A 22,997-nucleotide genomic window follows, 5' to 3' on the forward strand; every position below is an offset into this window, starting at 1 on the left:
TTTGGAAAACACTTTTCTTCTTCTAATATTTTGAATGAAATGTTATAAGGACAGTGATGCTGACAGTCTTTCCAGGGAGCTGCTTCTGTGAAGACTTATTTTCTAGTTCCTATATCCTAGTGAGCACACTGGTCCTGATTATAGTCCTTTTCTTTTTTCTTTTTTTCTGGTGCTGTTCTGGGACTTGGAATTTGGCGTGGCCTCTACACTAGGCCTGGGTATTCTTCCTGAGCTCTTCAGCTCAAGGCCCTTCAGCCTCAGCACCACTTCCAGTTTTCTGGTCGTTAATTGGAGATAAGAGTCTCATGGACTTTAGTGCATGCTAGGACTGGCTTTGAACCTCAGCCTCCTGAATAGCTAGGATTACAGGCGTGAGCCACTGCACCCGGCTCATTTCTGTTTTTTTGAGATGAAAGTCTTATACATTTTTCCTGCGCAGGCTGGCTTCGAACTTCAATCCTCATATCTCAGTTTTGAGTGGCTACGATTGCAGGCATGAGCCTACACCAACACCCAGCTTGCAGTCATTTTATGTAAGATGTACTGAAACAGGGTTGTAGTCATTACATGGAAACAGTCTTATTTTATGTAATTGCAGAACCAAAAATTAAACAACTGATAAATAAGGTTTATTGCAGAATTTCCCAATTAATATTATAGAAAGATTTAAAAAAATCACTGAGATGTAACAAATTGAGAGCCCATTAATTAACCATACTTTATATATTTTTTAAAAAAAGTAGAAAAGTGACATTAGAAAGTTTTTTGGAAAAGAATATCATCTACAGCAAAAGAATATGAATCAGAGAGAGAACGGCACAAATAAATACAGCACTAAAGGAGTTCTCAGTTACCACTCAGGAATCACTGAGTTTGGAGACCGATTCCATTTCAGAAGTTAAAACATTCGGTATGTATCTGAACTAGCCTGTCCTGTCTCGGCCTCTCTTTTCTAAGAAAAGCACTTTACTGCTGCTGAGACGAATACTATACTTGAGCCAGAGAACAAGGAGGGGTCATCTTCTCCCCAGTGCCTGAACAGGACAACAGGACAGAAGAAGGCTTTGGCACTTAAAGCTTAAACCTAGCCCCAGCTTTGTTACTTGAATATTGTAGCTTCACATGATTTTAAATATCTCCCCATTTCTATGCATATTATAGATGTATATATACAGCAATTAAATTCCTTCATTGTAAAACAATACAGCTTGGTCCAAACAGCTCACATGAAATCTCTGTATTCACATTTCCTGTATACAGCTTTCTTCTTAATTCTATGCCATACAGTTCACTGATTGTGGTTCTTTAACCTCCCTTCTGGGATTGACTTAAGGCTCTAGTCCAGTGCAAACAGTTCAGTCCCAGTATGAATCTTACAGGCCAATGATCACACGCCAATGATTCTCTCCTTTGAAGCAGTTTCTCCTTGTTGAATGGAAGTAGTATCTTGTTTGGGTAATCCGTAGAGATATATGGAAATACATACAAGAAGGGCTCCCAGAGCAAAGGTGAGTGCTGAAAAGAAAAATAAGTTTCATGTGTGTTTGTGCCTTTAAGACTATTAAAAACCATCCGTTTTTAAAATAAATAATTGTGGGGTTACACCACTAGGTCACATGAGAAACAAAAATAAGTATTCTGTTTTATGATGTAACATTTAGAAAAGTTATCTTAGTCTAGTAAAACTGGTAAAACCAAGGTTATGATCAGTGACCATATGTAACTTCTCACATAATTTATCTCTGTCTTAGACTACTTTTTCCTTTCAGATGCAAATATTTATTATTCATAAGGTTACTCCTGCTTCTTGGTATGTGTTCTGTATGGGAATTTTTCTTGAATTTTATTAAGGTGTATAGAGGTGCTAACATTCATAAGGCAGGTAATGAGTACATTTCTTTTTTTGGACAATGTCACCCCTTCCTTTGCCTTCCCCCAGTTCTTATACCACACTTACAAAGAATATCTAGATACAAATCTATATAATTTGTCATATTACTATGTAATATATGTGTAATACATATTACTATGTAATATGACATGTGTAATATGTAATATATGTGTATATATATATATACACACACACAATAGAGAAGAAAATGGAAATAGACACGATAGAAAATACAGTAGGTATGGCTTTTCCATGATACCAAAAATCTGTAGAAGTTCAGAAGATAGGTTAGCCAGATACTGCTGCTACTCGCACCTATAATATTAGCTACTCTGGAGGCATGGAGATTTGGAGGATCAAAGGCCAAGGCCAACCTGGGCAAAAACTCACAAAACCCTATCTCAACAAAAAGCTGGGCATGGTAGTGCATAGCTGTCTTCCTAGCTATGGGAGGAAAGGTACACTGAAGATTTACAATCTATCTAGGCTGGCCTGGGTAGAAGTGTGGCTCAAATGGTAGTGCACACCCACCTAGCAAAGATAAGGTCCCAAGTTTAAAACCCTAGTACTACCAAAAATGTTTAAAAGATGGTTGCATAAAATGTTTGTGACCAGTGAAATAAACCACTGAAAATGTCTGAATAGGAGATGAGATGGTAATTTACTGTATAGAAACACATTTCCTAACAGAGTTACTTTCTTTTAAAGTCAATCTTGAAAATCAGGATGTAAGAAACTGAATTACAGTTAGGCTCATCTTGACATGTAAACATTATATAAGTAAATGCTTACATTAAAACTACAGTCGAGCCAGGCCTGGTGGCTCACGCCTGTAATCCTAGCTACTCAGGAGGCTGAGGTCTGAAGACTGCACTTCAAAGCCAGCTTTGGACTAAAGACCATGAGATTCTTATCTCCAATTAACCACTAGAAAACCGTTAAGTGACACTATAGCTCAAGGGGAAGGGCCATAGCCTTGAGCTGAATAGGTCAGGGACAGCACCCACACCTAGAATTCGCCCCCAAAAAGTACATTCTATGAAAAATAAGCATAAAGTGGCAACATTTATAAATGGCATATACATAAATGATGACAAGCAATGACTTTAGTTCACCCTCTACTAGAAAATACCAGCTATAAGCCGGGTGCAGATGGCTCACACCGATAATCTTAACTACTCAGGAGGCTGAGATCTGAGAATTGCAGTTCAAGGGCAGCCCAGGCACAAAAGTACATCAGACTCTTATCTCCAGTTAACCATCAGAAAACCAGAAGTGGCACTGTGGCTCACGTGGTAGAGCGCTAGCCTTGAGCTGAAGAGCTTAGGGACAGGTTCCCAGGCCCAGAGTTCAAGACCCATGACTGACCCTCAAAAAAAAAGAAAAAGAGAATGCCAGCTTTGACTTCAGAAAAGGTAGATGCTAGAACATTGAACAAAAACATTTTATATTATTAACACATTTTCCTCAGGAATAAAGACAGGATTGATCAGAACTGCAATTAAAAAGTTCACTCAGAGCTGTGTACTGGTGGCTCACAGGTAAGAGTTATAGCTTTGAACTGAAGAGCTCAGAGACAGCACCCAGGCACAAATGTCAAACTCTGCAACTGGAAAAAAAAATAAAAATAAAGTTCACTCTGGGGATCCAGGAGTATGGCCTAGTGGTGGTACAATGCTTACCTAGTAATGCGCGAAGCATTGGGTCTGATTCCTCTATCCACAGACACAGAAAAAGCCAGAAGAGGTGCTGTGGCTCAAGTGGTAGAGCTCTAGCCTTGAGAAAGTCCAAGGACAGTGCTCAGATCCTGAGTTCAAGCCCCAGGACTGACAAAAAAAAAAAAGAAAAGAAAAAAGAAAATTCATTCAGGCCAGACTTACGCTTGTAATCTAGCTATTTAGAAAGCGGACCTCTGAGAATTGCCTTTGAACTGCATTACTCAGATTTCAGCCTCCAAGTAGCTACAGATACAGGTGTGAACCATGGGCTTTGGGTTGTAAACTAATTTTGAAGTTCAAAAGAAGAAAATACAAGCTAAAGAGGTGAGATTTTTTTCTTTCCTTGAAATAAGCCTTACAGTTTGATTCTGAAAGTAATCATTTCCTCAAGTTCTTGTCTGTTTGAGTACCTAATCATGCACTAGCCATCCACAAACTGGTTCCCACAGTCCTGCTCAGGTACCCACCCTGCCAATACTGAGGTCTCAAATAAGATAATGTAGCATATGCATATAACTCACACACATCCTCCTATACAAAATTATTCAATCCAAAATAAATACTATGTAAAATTCATTCTAGACTTGAGGGAATACCAACAAGAAGAAACTACTCATTTAGTACAGATGCAAATTGTTCTTGGTTATTTTGTAGATGAGAAGGGCCAGCTGTTGTCCTGGGTCTAACCCCCTGGGAACAGTGAGGCCTACTTTACCACAAAACCAGCACTTGCAGCTTAAGCTATAGGACTGTGTGAGCAACAGCAGCAGCGCTGCTAACTCACATCCCACAACGATAAAACTGCTGCACTTATATCAGCAACTGTGGTAATGAAAGTAGAATTTTCTTTCCCTGATTACCTCTTACAAAAGAATTTGTCTTGACACTGACCAACTGCCACTTCCACTACAAGGTGAAATAAATCATGGAAGTGATAGTGTTCTCCACGTTACAGTGGACTCGGTGGAAACTAAGACATACTTATCTGTAGTCCAAATAGTACCACTGAAGCAATGGTAGAAAGGACAATAGCTGCGGCCGCAGAAAAGCCTTTCATAATGTTGTCTGTGTACTTGACGACAACAGATGTGTAGAGGCCTCCAACACTTGCAAGAACTTGAGACAGAGAAATAAGTAACAGTTAATAAAATAAATGAGACAGTGCTTAACAGGTACTCCTCATCCCCAGACATGCTACACTAATTTACTTAGAAAAACTATTTTCCTTGAAAACAGGCTGCTAAGATTGAATTGTAGGTCCTATTTAGCACTGTTCCTCAGATGCCCAAAGGGCTTTGTGGTCTGTGAGCTTACACACAGTTATTAACACACATTACATTCGTTTTATTGTGAAGGCAAGATTGCTTTAGGATAGCTATCCCATAAAAGTCAATAAAACCAAAATAACACTTTTAAACTTATTCACACTGTCAAAGGAATAATTTCAGAATGCAATACAGGCTTAAAACATCTAGCTTTAAGGGAAAAAAAAAGGGGGGTATCTACTCAGAAACTTAATTCTTGGATACTTACAAATGACAAACCAGACATAGTACGTGTAACCATAGAAAAATCCTTTGTGTTTAATTTCGGCTCCATCTGACAAGTAGGCACCAGCTAAGGTCACAACAATCCCAGATAGATACATCTGAATGTTTCTCACCCAAAGGGACGTATCTGAACTCTTTAAAACCTTTTCAAAATATACTCCTGAAAGAAGATATCATAGAAACATTTGATGTATTAAAATGTCTTCCACTTAGATGTGAATAAAGTGTATGATTTGGGGAGCAAATCTAATTATTGTTAGTTACACAAATACTATTCATGTCATGACATGCCATATTGAACATTACAATGTGCTTTTTTATAGCACATATAGATTAATGCCTAAGAGGGATCATTATAAGCTACAGTGACAAAGGGTTGTTAAATTATTAAGACAGTTTATCCCTTTAGGAGATGCTTTGGTCATTTGAAAAACTGTTAGAATTTCCTAATAATTTCTGAAGTTGAGAGTCCATAAGGGGTTTAATACTGTGGTTAATTCCCAAATTCAGGTTTTCCCTTTCCAACAAAACAGGCAATATTCTATTTTCAAATCCTGCCTGTTCTCCTAAAAAAAATAAATCTTTTTACACCTATTTCTTGAGCCATATAAAATAAAGCTAGACTAACTTTGGAACTTACAATCCTTCTGCCTCCAATTCCTAAATAGCTAGAATTATTGCCCCCCCACACACACACCTGGCATTTAGGTTTTGTTTTTGGTTTTAGTATTTAGGCTTTATTTGATTGGTTAGAAAACTGGTTATTGGTATATATGTGATAGACCTTGTTTGCTGGTTTTAAGTAATTTTATGTTTTCTCGCCCCTTTTGGCTGCTACTTTTCTATATTACAACTTCATCCAATTCTGTCTATTGAGATAGAAGAACTGAGACTATGAAATAAAATAGATATGGAGTACGTTCTATTAACCACCTATAGCAGCAGAAGTTCCTTTAAGGATAACGTGAACTCTCCAGAAGGGGAAAAAAAAATACAGGGGTACTTGAAAGCTAATTTGCTACATTTTCAGATGTCTTTTTTTCCATTTTCTTTTGTGTTCTTGACAGTGGTCAAGAATGACAGACATATGTTCTGTGTTAACCATCAGGGTTGAAGTCTGAACTGAGGCAAGTAGGGCCATAATTTACTAGAAAAGTGTTTAAAACCAATGTGGCAACAGGATAAAATGATACTTTGCTAACTTACCTGCAAATCCTGAGCACAGTACAGCAATAGCTATAGCACCAAACCCTAGTAATGGATTCTGTTCCACCTGCAATATTAATTTTTAAAGTTACTTCTAGTAATAGAATTTACACTATATGGTTTTAGCAAATGAAAAAAATGTTATAGTTCTACTAAAAGTCTATTTCGTGTCAGATACATCTGTTTTTATAACAGGACCAAACCAAATTAAAAGATCATTCTAGAATTAAGTGTGTTCTTTCCATCATAGACATAAGATATAAGTAATGTGACATTTACCTCCCACATCTTAATACCAATAAGTATGGCTTGCATAATTGGCCTGCTACTTCATTTTCATTTCTGCCACTGCCCTAAACTGAAGCCCTACAGCATCATTCCTGGGAATGGTAATGATTTTGCTTGTTTATTCCCTATCACCTATAGGTTAAGTGCTAGCTTTGGAGACTTCGATGAATTTTGACTAAGTATTTATAGTATACCTACTATATACCAGAATCACTGCTATATAATGAGCTAATAGTAATTGTAGCAATAATAAAGAATGTGACGGTACAAGTTCTGGTTCTTAAATGACTTCATGGATAGGAGATTGATAAGCATTCATAATTACAATACTGTAAGTCAGTCCCAACAGATGCATGTTATTAGCCCCCATCTACTATTTCAACTATTTATTTCTTTTCTTCCCTGAACTAACTCTTTACATCTATGTATGTGTCTTTCCTGAGAAAGACACTCTCTCAACATCAGTGAAATTAGAGGGGTGAGCCTCAGTACTATAAATAAGGATGTATATACCTTGTTCAAAATAAATAAGCCTAATGTAAGGAGAATAAGTACCTGAGAGAGAAAGCTTGATCTAAAATGTTTGTATGAAGAGAAAAAGGAGAAACAGAAGACATTGTAGACCAGTGGCTCTCAAAGTATGGTCCCTGGACCAGCAGCATCAGCATCACCTGGGAATTTATTAGAAATGGAAATTGTCAGGCCCTGCCCCAGACCTACTGAACCATAAACTGAGGATGGGCCCAGCACTTAGTTTCAAGTAACTTTCCAGTTGTACACTAAAACTTTGAGAGCTGTTGCTACACCATAGACTAAACTGATTAACATGGATGCTTTCCAGACACGAATTATGAAACAATTTCACCTAACATCATCTAAAAATAGAGGTGAATCAATATTTGCATTCCTGTCCATTTAGAACAGTGAAAGAAACTGCTAAATGCTGACATGGGCATGACAGAAACTTTAGAAGAAGAAAGCAGACATGCCAGATAAGTAACTGTCACACAGAACAGTTAAAAGAACATGAGTTCCAATCCTGAGTAAATCAAGTAAGTTCAACCCTATAATCTTAACTACTCTAGAGACAGAGATCAGGGGATCAAGGTCTGAGGCCAGCCTAACATAAAAGTCAACAGCTGGACACCTACCTGTTATTCCAGTTATTCGGGATGCACAATGGCTGGGCATTGTGCCATCCCCACACAAACAGATCACAGCCCAGGCTGGCCCAGGCATAAAGGAAGACTGTACCTAAAACATAACCAATGTAAAATAGGACTAGAATTGTGCTCACATCATAGGAAATTTGCTTAGCAAGTAGAAGGCCCTGAGTTGAATCTCCAGGACTACAAATTTAAAAGAAAAAAAATCAGACTTCAAGGTAGACTTCCATAGCTGGTGAGAAGTTGATTAAAGAGGGATTAAGAGGTCTGACAATGAAGTTCTGGTGAAGATTCAAAAGTACACAAATGAACATGAGGGCTGTGACTGTAATCCAAGAGAGAATGCTTGACAAGTGAGAGACACTGAGCTCAAACCCAGTACAGTAAGAAAGAAATAAGAAAAAGGAATGAAGAAAGAGGGATGAGCCAAACATTGGTGCCTCATACCTATAATCCTAGTTACTCCAAAGTCTGAAGTCTGAGGACCTGGGTTTGAAGCCAGCCTGGCAGAAAAGTCCCCATGAGACTATCTCCAATTAACCACTCAAAAGCCGAAGGTAGCACTGTGGCTCAAAGTGGTAGAGCATTAGCCTTGAATATAAAAGCTCAAGAACAGTGCCCAAGGGCTTGAATTCAAAAGAAAAAAGAGAAACATGATGTATAAGAGCATCTTCTGAGTTTAAGAACAAAAGAACTTACAGATCATCAAAAGAATATAGGAAACTTTTTTAATGCTCATTAAAAACTCAGAGTAAGCACAATCTCAAACATGTGAAACATCAAAGAAGGCTTTTAAAAGAATTTATTCATGAAGGAAAACATGAGCCTTGAAGTAGATAGCAAGAATATAAAATTAACCCAAACCAAGTTTCCATTTTAAAAAGTCAGTGAAGGAGCACATTGAATATAATGCTAGTGAAACTGAGTGACTACAGCAGTCATTGTTCCTTTGACTGCCAAAACAATTACTGATGACCTGAACAACTTAAGCGTAAAGGATAAACATGCCACAATTCCTCACTGAGGATTCCCAGAGTTGAGAGATAGGGAGCTCTCCATGGAGATGGGAGCTACAGGCTCAGAGAGGGCACAGCTTCCTGACTGCCTGCTCCCCACCAGACAAAGCCGCTTCTTTGGCAAAAGCACATTGCTTCTTAAAGCATCCTCTTCCCAACACCACCTTGTCATCACATTGCAGTAAGAGTCTACTCCAACCACATCAAGAGAAAAGGATTGCAGACACATCCAAATGGGATTAAGACAAAATAGAAGTGAGAAAGGCCCAACAAGTTGTTCTGTATACATGAGAACTTTGTACTAAAAAATTCACCCTCTTGGGCAGGGAGTTTAACCTAGTGGTAGAGTGCTTGCCTAGCATGCACAAAGACCTGGGTTCAATTCCTTGGTACCACATACATAGAAAAGGTCGGAAATGGTGCTGTGGCTCAAGTGGTAGAGTGCTAGCCTTGAGAAAGCCCAAGAACAGTGCTCAGGCCCTGAGTTCAAGCCCTGAGACTGACAAAAAAAAAAAGCGCTATCTGGCCAGGCACCAGTAGCTCATGCCTGTAATCCTAACTACTCAGGAGGCTGGGATCTAAGGATTGTGGTTCAAAGCCAGTTCTGGCATGAAAGTCCTTGAGACTAATCTCCAATTAACCACCAGAAAACCAGAAGTGGCACTGTGGCTCAAAGTGGTTGAACGCTAGCTTGAGCTGAGGAACTCAGGAACAGGGCTCAGGCCCAGAGTCCAAGCCCTGTGGCCAACGTAAAAAGAAAAAAATGCACACCTTATAGTAGTAAAAATACCTAAACAGATATGCTCATGCAGAAAAATGCCGTCTAACCAGGCACGATGGCTCATGCCTATAATCCTACTCAGGAGGCTGAGATCTGAGGATCGAGGTTCAAAGTTAACCTGGGCACTTAAGACTGAGATTCATCTCTAATTAACCACCAGAAAACTGGAAGTTGCTCAAGGGGTAGGGTGACAGCCTTGAGCTGAAGAGCTCAGGGACAACACCCAGGCCTAGAGTTCAACTCCCACGACGGACAAAAAAAAAAAAATGCTGTCAAGAAATCATACCACAGGAAGTAGCAGTAGTATTTAAAAATGGTGCTGTGGGACAGTTCCTGAGCAGACTGGGAATGTGACATGCTCATTCACTAGTGTTTCACATGGAAGGATTTATACTATTGTGACAAAGGCAGAATTAAGAGAGGTAGTATTGGAAGCTGCATTCTGCTTAAAATAATGACCAAAATCAGGTAGACTGCCCCGTACTCACTCTGCTTAAGCTAACAGCTTTTCACATGCTATTAGCTGGACTTTGCTAATGGTGAGGTATTGAGTGCACATTTAACACATTTGCCTTCTCAAATTATTTCTCTAAAGTTCTACAATTGAGTTAAATATGCATTGCTTATTTGATATTTTGAGATATCACCAATAGTATAAGAAAGCCTTAAATTCATCTGAGAGCAACAACTATCAACTTGTTTTCTGACATTTCTCTACCAAACTAGAGAATAGCTATTTTAAAAAAAATACACTTAAAAAAAAACAACTTTCTACTTTTACCAGTTTTCTGTGTATATTCCCAGCTGCCTTCTATTCAAGAACTATGATCTAAAGCGAGTGTTAAAAGAGAATGTTCATTATAGAGGGAAACCCAACCTTCAGAAAATCATTAACTCAAGTTCTACTTCCTACTTCTAAGGAAAATAAAAAGCAAACTGTATGAAAAAGAAGAGGTAAATATCTTAATATTTATTCTTTATACCTTTTAAGTAAGGGGTTTGTGAAGAGAGGCAAAAGTACTGGAGTTTGAACTCAGTCTTATACTTGCTTGGCATGCTTACATTGCGGGCCCTCTGCTACTCCAGCCAGATCTCTGGTCCAGCGTTTTGCAGGTTATTTTGGAGATGGAGCCTTAAGGGCTTTTCTGCCTAGACTTCTTTGGATCAGAATCTTCAAGTCCTCAGCCATCTAAAAGTTCTGAACTTACACACCATACAGTTTCAGTCACACTTAATTACTATCTGTAGATAGGTTACTAGCTAGAATTTTTTGTTATCCATCAAACAAGGTGAAATACATTGAGTAATATTCTCCTTCAAGCAATGAAAATGATTAAGTATCATTATTCCTTATCATCACATCATTTGTTTTAAGTTAAATGCGATTGTGCACGTTCAGCAGAGTGGCCAAATTGTACAAGACTAAAGCACATTCAAAATGGTCCCTATTTTACTTACTGTATGAATTTCTTACCACAACTTTTGTAGCTTGAGCTGGCTTCCACTGAACTAATGCGACTCCACCACACAACATAAAAACTGAAATCCATTGTAATTTGCTGAGTGTCCGGTTCAACATCAACACAGTGCATAAAGCAGTACAGGGAATTTTCAATTGGTATGTCACCTAAAAACAGAACTTGAATTAGTACACTCATTTAGACTCTGTTATATTGTTTAGAATTCCCTTAATAAAACTGAGAAAAAAAATATTGGATGATACAGCAGAGTGAATTAAAATCTGTTCACCACAAAACCACTGTCTAAACTGCAAAGCTGCTGACTGTTGTTAGCTCCACCTACCTGGTACACGGCTGCATCCAGGTTACTGAGTGCCAGGAAGGCCATGTTGTTCTGCACAGCATACACTAGAGATGGCACACTCAACTTCATCAGCTCCTTGGGGCTTCCCAAGACGTTTTCACTCAACGATGCCTTGAATCTACCAAAACTACCAGTTTCTCTTTGGAAACAAAAGGATATGAAAGGGTGACATGGCAGATAATTGCCAAGCATTTGTTTCCCTTCTGTCCTTGCTATTTTTTTTTTTTAAATCACAATGATGGGGGTAGAACCAGGGCCTTATGCATACTAAACAAGTTCAGTACCACTGAGTTACTTGGATTTTTGGGACAGGCTTACCTAGGTTGGCCTCCAAAGTTTCCATTCTCTTTCCATTCTCTCTGTCTCCCAACTGCAGGGATTATAGCCATGTACCACCATACTCAGAGCTTTTGGGGGGGTTAGGGGTTGGTCGTGGGGCTTGAATTCTGGGCCTGAGTGCTGTCCCTGAGGTCTTCAGCTCAAGGCTAGCACTCTACTCCTTGAGCCACATTGCCACTTCCAGTTTTCTGGTGGTTAGTTGGAGATAAGAGTCTCGGGACTTTTGAATCGCAATCCTCAGCTCTCTGCCTCCTGAGTAGCTAGGATTATAGGAATGAGCCACTGGCATCCAGCCAAGAGTACTCTTTTATTGAGACTCCTTTATACACAGTATAGTTATGTTGTTATACCCATGAAATAATTTAGCAGGCTTCTAAAAAGTAATGTCCAACTAATTTTAGTTGATTCATTCTCATTTTAAAAGTTAAAATTTCTATTTAGAAAATACAGTAAAAGAAGGGCTTGGAGTTTGGCCTAATGGTAGATTGCTTGCCTAGCATGCACGGAGACCCAGGTTCGATTCCTCAGTACCACATAGAAAGGGCTGGAAATGGTGCTGTGGCTCAAGTAGTAGCGCTCTAGCCTTGAGAATGCCTGGGAAAAGAAAAGAGGAGGGGGAAGTTGGGCGGGGGGAGGGGGGACAGAGGGAGAGAGGAAAAAATACAGAAAAAGAAAAATTGCCCTATTTATATAGAGCTACCACTATCTGATCCAAGCTCCCGGATCAGAGAAAGAATCACATTCTTCAAATAGGAACTCTAATAGGAAGAAAAACACTGTATCTAAAATTTAATACAAGCCTTTTTTTTCTTCTTCCTTTTCTTTAAGTGTAAGGATTGAACTCAGGAGCTTGTGCTTGCTGTGTGAGTACTCTGTCATTTGAGCCATGTTTCCAAATACTTATTTCAGAGGTAGAGTTCTGCCTTATTTTTGCCTGGCTGGCCTCAAATCTTGCTTTTCCTATCTCTGTCTCCCAAGTAGCTGAGATTACAAGTATGCACCACCATGGCTGCTAAAGAAAGGAATAATATAAGCAATATATACCAGCACCTGTGCCTCCTGATACTAATATTACTCAAAATTTTTCCCTGAAAGCTACATGGTGAGGCAAGATGGACATTTTGGGTTGTTTACTGTCTTTTGGTACAAATAAAGGAGTGGCAATGATCTTAGTACATACACTGAGGTACACTTGTGTCACAATGGGAGATCCTGCATAAGCTAAAAAAGAGCATCATAAATTCTGTTTTGGAGGCTGGATGAGCAGCAATGTGTCAGAAGCTGTAAATGAAGAAGCTGATTTTTCTTTTTGTAGAGAATGTTTTGCTTTGAAGCCCAGTAAGTGGATGAGGAACAAGGAATACAGAACTTAGCACTGGATAATATTAATGTGCAGTAAGAGTAGCCCTTGAAAGTAGAATGAAAAAAAGACATTTATGAAGTCTCGAACTATCTCTCTACAAGATACTTGTTAGTTACAAAGACGTAACTTGTTACTGGCAGTGGCAAAAGGAAATCAGTAGTCAATGTTAAATCAACAAAAACAGGACAAATAGATACGATGTGCACCTGGCCTTGGCACCATTCCTGATCTCTTCAGGTCAAGGCTACCGCCCTACCCCTGGGCCTGGGCGCTGTCCCTGAGTTCTTCAGCTCAAGGCTATCGCCCTACCTTCCATGCCCTTTTTGCTCTGGTTATTTTTGAGACAAGGTCACACTTTTTTCTCTGGTTTAGGGCACTGTCCTACTTTTACTTCTTCAGTTGGGATGACAAACACATACATCATGATATCCACTTTTTCTGCGGATATGGAAATCTTGCGACCTTCTTTGCCAGGGTCATCCTGGAACCATGATCCTCCTGATCTCAACTTCTCACATAGCTGGGATGACAAGCACACACTACCACCCTCAAGAACTGCTTGAGAGTCTCATAGACTTTATCTGGACCAGCCTCAATTTTCAATCCTCCAAATCTCAGCTCCCTCAGTAGTTAGGATTACATACATGACCCACCTGGCCTAGTTTCCCAGAAAATTACTCTCAACATCTTAATGACCATTCTGCTTTATCTTAGCACCACTCTCCTCTAACAGCACTCAGGGAACACTGATGTTGCCTAAGAATCAAGAATTTTATAGAGGTCCGAGAGTTTGGCCTAGTGGTAGAGTGCTTGCCTAGCATCTCGAAGACCTGGGTTCAATTCCTCAGTACCACATACATAGAAAAAAGCCAGAAGTGGTGCTGAGACTCGAGTGGTAGAGCTCTAGCCTTGAGAAAGTCCAAGGACAGTGCTCAAGCCCTCAGCTCAAGTATAGCTTTGGCTCAAGTGGTACAATGCAGGCTTTTAGCAAAAAAGTTCAAGGTCAGCACACAGGTCTTGAGCTCAAGGCCCAGGACTAGCACAAAAAAATCCAAGCAAGGGTCTGAGGCTCTGACTCAAGCACCGGACATAGAAAAGATAAAAAGAAGTCAAGACTGTAAATATAAAAGAAGTCAAGAAGGTTCCTCATTTCAATGGTTATTTGCTCCCTGTGCTCTTTTCTTCTTAGTCTTCAGGTCTCAATTTAAGTGCAGCTTCCCCAAAAAGAAACCTTTCAGTCCAAATTCAGATCCTCTGTTTACCTCTTCACAGCTTCCTGGTTTTTGCCTTCATAGCAAGTTCAGTTTATTATTTGCTTATTGTAAAATTTAATTTTCAAATAGACTCTATGTTTCACAAGAGCAAAACCATACCTTTTTGGCTTGCCACTATGTTTCTTGTATCACAGTATTAACCTTGATAAATATTTGCTAAATGAATATGACAACCCCATTGCATTATTAACAGTATCTTGAAATACTCTTAGCATGATTATGTGCTGAAGATATTAGAAGCATGGATTATCTGAATGTAACATTTCTCAAAGTAGAAATGAATTATAGAGGGCCAGGAGTTTGGCCTAGTGGTTAAAGTGCTTGCCTAGCATGCATGAAGACCGGGGTTCGATTCCTCGGTACCACATACATAGAAAAAAGCCGGAAGTGGTGCTGAGGCTCAAGTGGTAGAGCTCTAGCCTTGAGAAAGTCCAAGGACAGTGCTCAGGCCCTGAGCTCAAGCCCAGGACTGGCAAAAAAAAAAAAAAGAAATGAATTATAGAACACTGAGAAATTTCTGTCCTTTATCAACAGAACATAAAAGTGATATAAAATTCCTTTAACAATCAGCCAAGACTAAACATTACAAAAGGCATGATTGTAAAATCAAAGTAAATAAACAGCCTAAATGAGCAGTCTACAGTGAAACTAACCTTTGCATAGTTCAAATGAAGTTGAAGCTCTAGGATATTTCTATCTACTCTATATAAAGTATTAAGCACTCTATCTTAGAGGAAAGATTGGGGGAAAGAAAACAGTTCAAAGTTATTCCCAGTCAGGCTCCAGTGGCTCATACCTGTAACCCCATTTATAGAAGAGGTTAAGAACAGCAAGCAACGTCAGCAGTCAGCTCAAGCAGGAAAGTTCACGAGACCCTATTTCAATCTACAGCTGGGCACAGAGGCAGTGCCTCTTATCCCAAGGTACACAAAAGGCTGAGATTGGGTGGATCAGAGTACCAGGCCAGCAAGGGAAGAAAAGTCTAGAAGACTGGTCTCCACAGGGGGAAATACTCAGCACTCTAGCTACAACACGAAGCATAAAATTACACAGACTGTGACACAGGCAGGCACCTAGGCAGGAAGCAGGATGCTAGTGATGGTTGTAGTCAAAGCTACAAACTTGGTTCATGTCACTGGAGTTTGTACTTGTCTGTGCTATAAAAAATAATGGACAATGCTTTGAATTCAAGTAGCTTTTGCTGCTGATTTGGGGACAGCTCTTTTTGTTTGTTTGTTTGTTTGTTTTGCTGTCCTGGGGCTTGAACTCAGGGCCTGAGCGCCGTCCTTGGGCTTTTCTCAAGGCTAGCACTCTACCACTTGAGCCACAGCACCACTTCTAGCATTTTTTCCTGTATATGTGGTATTGAGGAATCAAACCCTGGGCTTCAAGCATTCTAGCACTAGTCCCAGCCCTTTGGGACTGCTTTTTAAATTTAATGTTTGATAACAGGTTGAGTGTATGTGTACGCATGTGCACGTATATGCACATACACATGCTTATATGGCTATCTAGTCACATATATAAACCCCTTTAGGGTAGGGCAGTAGCCTTGAGCTGAAGAACTCAGGGACAACACCCAGGCCCGGAATTCAAGTACCACAACTGACAAAAAAAAAGCCTTTAGAGTTGGGTGGATGCAGAGCATAGTAGGGCTGGGTGCAGGAAGCATAGTAGGGCAGAGCACTCCTGAGTGCCTGATACAGCCCCTAGTGAGCACACAGTATCTTCCTTATGTGATCAGGCCCTTTGTGGGTGGCACTGCTTGCTGGGGCCTGAGAAGCTTGTAAGAACGTGACAGGTAAAGTGCAGCCCAGGGGACTTGGAGCGGAGAAAAGAGGGGCGAGGCAGAAGTTGAGGCTGGGCCAGAGGGAAGTGAGGGGACCTGCCACAGGAACTATGAGCCCTACCAATGATGATGTGACATCTGTGCAGTCTGAGTTCCGGGAACCAGACAATGGAGTGTGCGAACTGACTGAAGCCAGGGGGCAAGAGGAGGACTTTAAACTATTCATTTTATGGCATGCATCAAGTATTTATGCCATACTGTATGTACCGATTATTTAGACAGTATTTAAAGTTAGTGAAGCCTAACAGCTGGGCTATTCTTCTCCCAGATTCTCATGTAGACCTTGGGTTTTGTTTCTGTGCTTTGCATTGCTTCATGTATAGTATTTCTGACTCTTCTTCAACTGTTTTTTTCTTTGGTTGTAGGGCTTGAACTCTGAGAGAACCTGGGTGCTGCCCCTGAGCTCTTGAGCTCAAGGCTAGTGCTCTACCACTTGAGCCACAGCACCACTTCTAGTTTTCTGGTGATAACTGGAGATAAGAATCTCACATCTTTCATGCCCAAGCTGGCTCTAAACCGAAATCCACAGATCTCAGCCTCCTGAGTAGCTAGGATTATAGGCTTAAGCCACCAGTTCCCTGCTGATATTTTCTTTTTTTTTTAATTGTATTTAATAAAAGGGTTACATGATATTTGCCAGATAGAAGGTGCATTAATTCACATACATTGATACCCTTTCACATGTCTTGGTACCCATTACCCTCCCCCCCATTACCCCCTACCCATCTTGGTTTTCCCCCCTTCCCTATCAAATTTCAAATAACCAAATACAAATAAATTCAATATGATATTTTCGGCTTCATAAGCCAAGAGAAGCTGGCAGCAAACTATAGTTGGCCCACGGAGGACAGTTTGCCTGGTCCAGCTCAGCGTGGGCTTCAGCCTCAGCAGCACTCACAGGTGGCACAGTAGAGGCTGTGCCAGCAGCAGCCACCCTGCCTGCGAGATGCTGGTGTCATCTCCCTGGGTCATGACAATGGAAAACATCTCCTAGCTGAGACACACTTTTATAGAACAAGCACTTAAACCTGGAGCTAGAATTTTCTACTCAAGAAAATGACCTCACAAAATGGCAAAGTAATTTAAGACATGAAAGGTATTTTGACTTACTTAGCTAAAAGTCCAACACTTAGCAATAACTTTATAACTTCTGTGATACACACAGCTGTGGTGGAAAAGTAGAGGTCCTGGTCTGTTGTCCTCGTGTATCTTAATGCCACGGTGTAAGCTGCAGCCACAAGAGTCATCACTGCCAAGCAGTACAACTTGAAGAGCAAACTGACATTTTCTGGAAAATAGGTGAAATAAAAGCATGACTTAGTGGACACCATTTTTATAAAACGAATCTACTTATAACTCTAAGTGCTTTCTTATTTCCAGTGCAAGATGTTTCTTAAACATACAGCCCTTAAAATTCTATTTCAAAATAATACTTTTCAATTACATGACCACAAAACCCAGCTGACTTTAAGTCAATACTTGTTAGGCATAGATTGCAAGACTGTGTACAAAATAACTCTAGTTTAAGATGTTATCTGTTACCTATTTTAATTAACTTTATAATTGCAAACTGTAGAAGCCAAGTATGAAAGCAGAGTGAATATAAGTGAAAGCTAAAGACAGTAGAAAGGAAACAAAAGGAACAACTGATAAAGTACCAAGCTGGGGTTGGTGGCTCATACCTGTATTTCTAACTGCTCAGGAGGTTGAGATCTAAGGATCGTAGTTCAAAGCCAGCCTGGGTACTAAAGAACATGAGACTCTTATCTCCAATTAATCACCAGAAAACTGGAAGTGACACTGTGGGCTCAAGGGATAGGGGGATAGCCTTAACCTGAAGAGCTCAGGGACAGCGTCCAGACCCAGAGTTCAAGCTGCATTACCAACAAATAAATAAATAAATAAATAATAAAGTAGGGATAAAGCCATTGTGGTATATATGTGTAACCCCAGATGTGAAAGCTCAGACCTGCAATACATAGTAAGTTCAAGGGCAGCTTAGGCAGCCTTGCAAGATATCTCAAAATAAGAAATAAAACAGCACTGCGAGTGTAGCTCAGTTGTAGAGTATCTGGATGATATATGCAAGGCACTAGGCTCAATGCCTGGGACCACAAAAAAAGAGGGGAGGATTTGAGATGGGCATTGCTGCATCCCTACCATCCCCAGTACTTGGGAGACAGTGTAAGGCCACTCTGGGCTATCTAAAAAATGTCTTAAGCAAACATAGAGTTCAATTCAGAACCAAATTGCCTCTCATTTGACATTAATAATTCGTAACACAAACAATATTAAAAACAAAGCTCCATAAAAATTGAAATGCAGATCGGGAGTGTGGCCTAGTGGTAGAGTGTTTGCCTGACATGTACGAAACCCTGGGTTCAACTCCTCAGTACACAGAAAAAGCTGGAAGTGGTAGAGCACTAGCTTTGAGAAAGCCCAGGGATAATGTCCAGACCCTAAGTTCAAGCCCCAAGATTGGCAAAAAAGAAAATTAAAGAAAAATTGAAATGCAGGAAATAGAGAACTTACAGGTAGTCAATTTAAAACTGCCTGCAAGTGTATATGAGTGGCAGCCAACACCAGAGGGCCAGAACCAGTCCAACACCTTCTCATTAAACCACAAGTCCTGAGATTGGGTTTCCTTCCCTCGCCCAAGACATGAACTGTGTCTATTTTCTTTTCAAGACAAAATGATATCCTATAGGGTAATTATGTTGCAAGAAAACAAATTTCCACATTTTTTAAAAATTAAAATTGAGTACAATTCTTTCCAATCAGGATCCACTAATAAGGAATTGCCTAAGAAGGCCAGACAAAACAAAAACAATGGAGGCAGGAACAAGGAGACTAACACCTACAATCCTAGCTGTAATCTAAATCTAAAAGATAAGCCAGTCCAGGCAGAAAAGCCCAAGAGACTCCAACTCCAAAATAACCAGCAAAAATCTAGGCTGGAGGCATGGCTCAACTGGTAGAGTGCCAACAGAGCAAGCAAGCTTTGGAAGTATAAGGTGCTGAGTTCCATCCTCAGTACTGGCTAAATAATGGGCTGCGCTTAACAGTGGATCATGCTTTGCCAATGAAAATTAAGAGTTGGAGAACGTGAGGTGAGTCCAGGTGGCTGCTGTATCCACCATCTGCACTGAATATTCTTGTTCCAGCTCTGGACGCACAGCTCAAAGACAACTTTCACAGGAAATTAAGTGTTTCAAACACATTGTTAACCCAGGAGCTCAACAACAAAACAGGTGGTCCATTCAACTATTTTCCCCTGAATGAATTAAGTTTTGACAATAAATCAGATCTTAACTAGAAAAAGAATATGGTAAAAGAGAAATAGAGCCTGAAACCCCCTCATCTTTCTTTGTAGAAAGGGTGGAGAAGTACAGAACTCAATGTTGCTGTAAAAGGAAGTGAAGACCACTACAATGCTTCCTTTGTTTTAAAACCTTCATACACAAGAGTACAGCGTAAACAAGAACAGTAACTCTCTTCTGGAATGCACTTTCCTTGTTTTCAAGGGAGCTCAGCTTTCTTATCTCTAAATGGTTAACCATTGGGCAACGCTTTATGACACAGGAAACTGGTATAAGTCCATAAGTAACATTATAATCAAACACAGCCACACTCACTCATTTGCACCAAACACTTAGAGAGACCACCAGCACTTTTCAGAGACTTTGTGCTGCTATGTTCTAGATTATCTTACTTTATCAATAAGAAGAGTTAGGAGTGCAAACTCAAACCTAATTCATTCTGGCTTGTATATAGGTTGCTGGTTCTGAAAACACATAATGAACATTATACACTAAATGCAGTATGATAGCTCCAAACATACTCTGACCTATAATGTTTTGTCATGAACTTGGAAAAATATTTGCATAGTAATTACAAGGGAAATAATTGCAGTAGTTATCAAATTTAGCTACTTGTAAAAATGTAATACAATTTTAGAATGTAATACAATTTTAGAAACATTTCCACTTCTAAAAATAACTGTGTGCATGGGTGGGTGTGTGCACCAGTCCTTGGGGCTTCAACTCAGAGCCTGGGCACTGTCCCTTAGTTTTTTTTGCTCAAGTTTAATGTTCTACAACTTGAGCCACACCTCCACTTCTGGCTTTATGGTGATTAATTGGAGATACGAGTTTCACACAGTTTCATGAGGGAGCTGGCTTTAAATGATGATTCTCAGATCTGTTTCTTGAATAGCTAGGATTATAGGCATAAGCCATTGGCTGGCATCTGGCAAAAAAAAAAAAAAAAAAAAGGAATTTTTAACCATGATTTATTCTGACATTTCAGTTTACTACTTGAACATTCACAAATCTTCAGCATGAAATTTCAATGATGTCAGTAGTCTCAACTTCTTTAACTTATAAAATACAGTGCGTCAAGTGGGGCCGCGCCAATGGCTAAAATTTGAGGATTGAAGTTCAAAGCCCCACAGGACAGGAAAGTCTGGGAGGCTTGTAGCTCCAATAAACTGCCTTCCCCCACCCCCACCCCCAAAAAAGCATAAGTGGAACTGAGGCTCAGTGGTACAGCACTAACCTTGAGCAAAAGAAGCTCAGGGACAGCTCCTTGGCCCTAAATTCAAGTCCCAGGACACACACACACACACACACACACACACACACGCGCGCGCGCGCGCGGTATGTAAATACTTTTTAAGTTTTCCTTAAAATTCAAATGATGCTCAAGCCAGCAACTATAAACCTAGCTTAGAACGCGGCTGTGGAGGTCCCATCTCAATCATCCTGTGGCCCCCACTTTCACAGGGTCTCATTAGCTCACCCACAATGGGTCTGTGTGAGAGTCTGGAGTTACACATTTGTTTTTCAGCTCTATTTTATGAGTCATTGTTGTAATACCTGCAAATTTAGGACATTCAGGAAGTCCCAGATAAATCCTCTGTAAAAAGCAGGAAACAATAGAAACTAATTTCAGAGTATTCATTGCAACATTCACATAAATCTTGTAACACAAACAAGATACAAAATAAGTTACTGGCAGGTAATCATCTTAAGTATTCGCTCACCCTTCACCTTGCTATCCCCATGTTGTGTGAGTTACCAAAAGGTAATGCTGTATCTTGGGTTGGTAATCAAAGCTGTCATCACTTGAAATGGGGTAATGCATACAGAGAAGCATATGCACCTACAGCTATCACTCCGGCCAAGGGCGGATGTGTCAATGTCGACTCCTAAACAAGCAGAACCATTTGGCATCCATGCACGAGAGGATATTTGGTCAACGTTTCTTTATTAGTGAAGCCAAGTGCTGTGTGAGCGAAGGGTGGAGAAAGATCCGGTGTCTCCCAGCCTCTCCCAGCGGCTGCTCCACACAACGAAAACGCCGCTGGCTCCCAACTTACACCAACGCCCGCGAGGGGGCCCCCAGCGCCTGGTCCTCCATCCACTCCCCCGCAGTCGGTCCCGGGAGCACTGCGGACAGAGCCTCCCCGCCCGCCCCAGCACACCGGGTCTGCTGCTGCCGGGGACGCTGGCAGCGGCTCCGCCCGGAGCGAGCCTGGGAGCCTCGACCTCCACGCGCGACCCGTGGGGGCGCCGCAGTGGGGGCGGCGCGACCGGGATGGGCGCCGGGAGGGGCAGCGATGCGGACCCGGGCTGGAGGACGCACGTCCCGCCCGGGTCCGCCGCAGCCCCGGCCCGCCAAAACCCGAGCCCCCCGCGGCTTGGAGCTAGGTCCCTAGACCCCGCACGCGCGCGGCCTGGGCCCCCGGCCCCGCATCCGACCCGCAGCGGCTGGAAGCAGCTGCCCCGGCCGTCCCGGAGGCTCCCAGCGGACGCACGGCTCCTCCACCACCGAGCAGGAGCAGCAAGCTCCGACGCGCCCCTCCGCTCCCCTGCAGCCCCCGCGGCCCCGCACGCACCTCTCGGGGCGGCCATGGTGCTCGCACAGCCCCGCGCGGAACGGACGCGCGTGCCCGCCGCGCGCTCCCGCCGCGCGCCCCCGCCGGACACCGCGGACGGCCTCCGAGGTCATAGAGACGACGGCGTCCGGCCTAGAGCGCCCCGCCTCCGCCCGCGGGCCACGGGCCTCAACCCGCCCAGCCCTAAAGCCCAGGGCGCTGGGCGAGGCCAAGGCCTCAAGGCGGAGACCACATCAGCTGAGGGAGCCGAGGCGGGAGGCGAGCGTGGCCTTCTGGGAATTGTAGTCTGCGAGGTGACAGGCTGCGCTTAGCGGGCCTAGCCAGACAAGCAAAGGGCCTGGGAAATCCCTGACTCCGGACAGGGTCCCCTTGGACGTGCATGCAGACAGACCCGTCCACGGAGTTACTCAGGTCCCGACTGGAAATGTACATGCACGTACAGTTAAACGGGAAAGAAGAAAAAAAAGCATACATGTACCTGCAATTTAAAGATGTAAATGTCCCGTCAAACTCTTGTTTTTACAACTACTGCTCTGCACAGCTCATTGCTTTCGATTTGGAATATCATCATGATCTCAAGTTTCTTCAATTTACCGTAACTGCTCTCCTCGGGAAGCTCAGATTTCCCCTTTAGGACCCCTGTAAGCCTGCCCATGTTTAAAGTCGGCATTATCTTCTCCAAAAAGTTGTGTTTCTAGTGTCAAGATATTGCAGATGAAACTTAATTTTTCCCAGTCCTAGGTTGCAGTATCCACTGAGCTTAGAAAATAGTGACTCTCCCTCCCCCCCCCCCCCCCGTCTCTGTCTCTGTCTGTCTGTCTGTCTGTCTGTCT

General features: G+C 41.5%; 1 protein-coding gene and 2 non-coding genes across 5 annotated transcripts; 2 read left to right on the forward strand and 1 right to left on the reverse strand.

The window, feature by feature from the left end:
• Positions 1–607: 607 nt before the first annotated feature.
• Positions 608–22,243, reverse strand: Slc35a1 (solute carrier family 35 member A1). Of its 3 annotated transcripts, XR_016536486.1 has the most exons (9): positions 22,165–22,243; positions 17,376–17,553; positions 11,420–11,579; positions 11,091–11,243; positions 6,366–6,432; positions 5,143–5,319; positions 4,591–4,725; positions 3,574–3,717; positions 1,450–1,515 (listed from the first exon to the last, which is right to left on the reverse strand). XR_016536486.1 is itself a non-coding variant. In XM_090338458.1 (8 exons), the coding sequence occupies exons 1-8, from the start codon at positions 22,178–22,180 to the stop codon at positions 1,388–1,390; spliced, it is 1,014 nt and encodes a 337-aa protein (XP_090194584.1). In that variant the 5' UTR covers positions 22,181–22,243; the 3' UTR covers positions 608–1,387. The 3 variants fall into 3 exon arrangements, 2 of the variants coding, with proteins under 2 accessions (XP_090194584.1, XP_090194585.1); XM_090338458.1 differs by lacking the exon at positions 3,574–3,717 and having other exon boundaries at positions 608–1,515; XM_090338459.1 differs by lacking the exons at positions 3,574–3,717; positions 22,165–22,243 and adding an exon at positions 11,759–12,373 and having other exon boundaries at positions 608–1,515; positions 17,376–17,453.
• Positions 16,103–16,244, forward strand: LOC150059960 (small Cajal body-specific RNA 17). Its single transcript, XR_016536509.1, has one exon.
• On the forward strand, positions 16,323–16,400 carry LOC150059961 (small Cajal body-specific RNA 18). The gene has a single exon (XR_016536545.1).
• Positions 22,244–22,997: the final 754 nt, after the last annotated feature.

Source organism: Megascapheus bottae, chromosome 8 (genome assembly GCF_031878675.1).
Source record: "Megascapheus bottae isolate mThoBot1 chromosome 8, mThoBot2.hap1, whole genome shotgun sequence".
In the NCBI taxonomy this organism is placed as follows: domain Eukaryota; kingdom Metazoa; phylum Chordata; class Mammalia; order Rodentia; family Geomyidae; genus Megascapheus; species Megascapheus bottae.

Coding starts and splice junctions, on each gene's coding strand:
- Slc35a1 (XM_090338458.1), bottom strand. Junction 11,244..11,419: donor TGGATGCAGCCGTGTACCAG/GTAGGTGGAGCT, acceptor TTCTGTTTTTAG/GTGACATACCAATTGAAAAT. Junction 5,320..6,365: donor ACTGTGCTCAGGATTTGCAG/GTAAGTTAGCAA, acceptor ATCTTCTTTCAG/GAGTATATTTTGAAAAGGTT.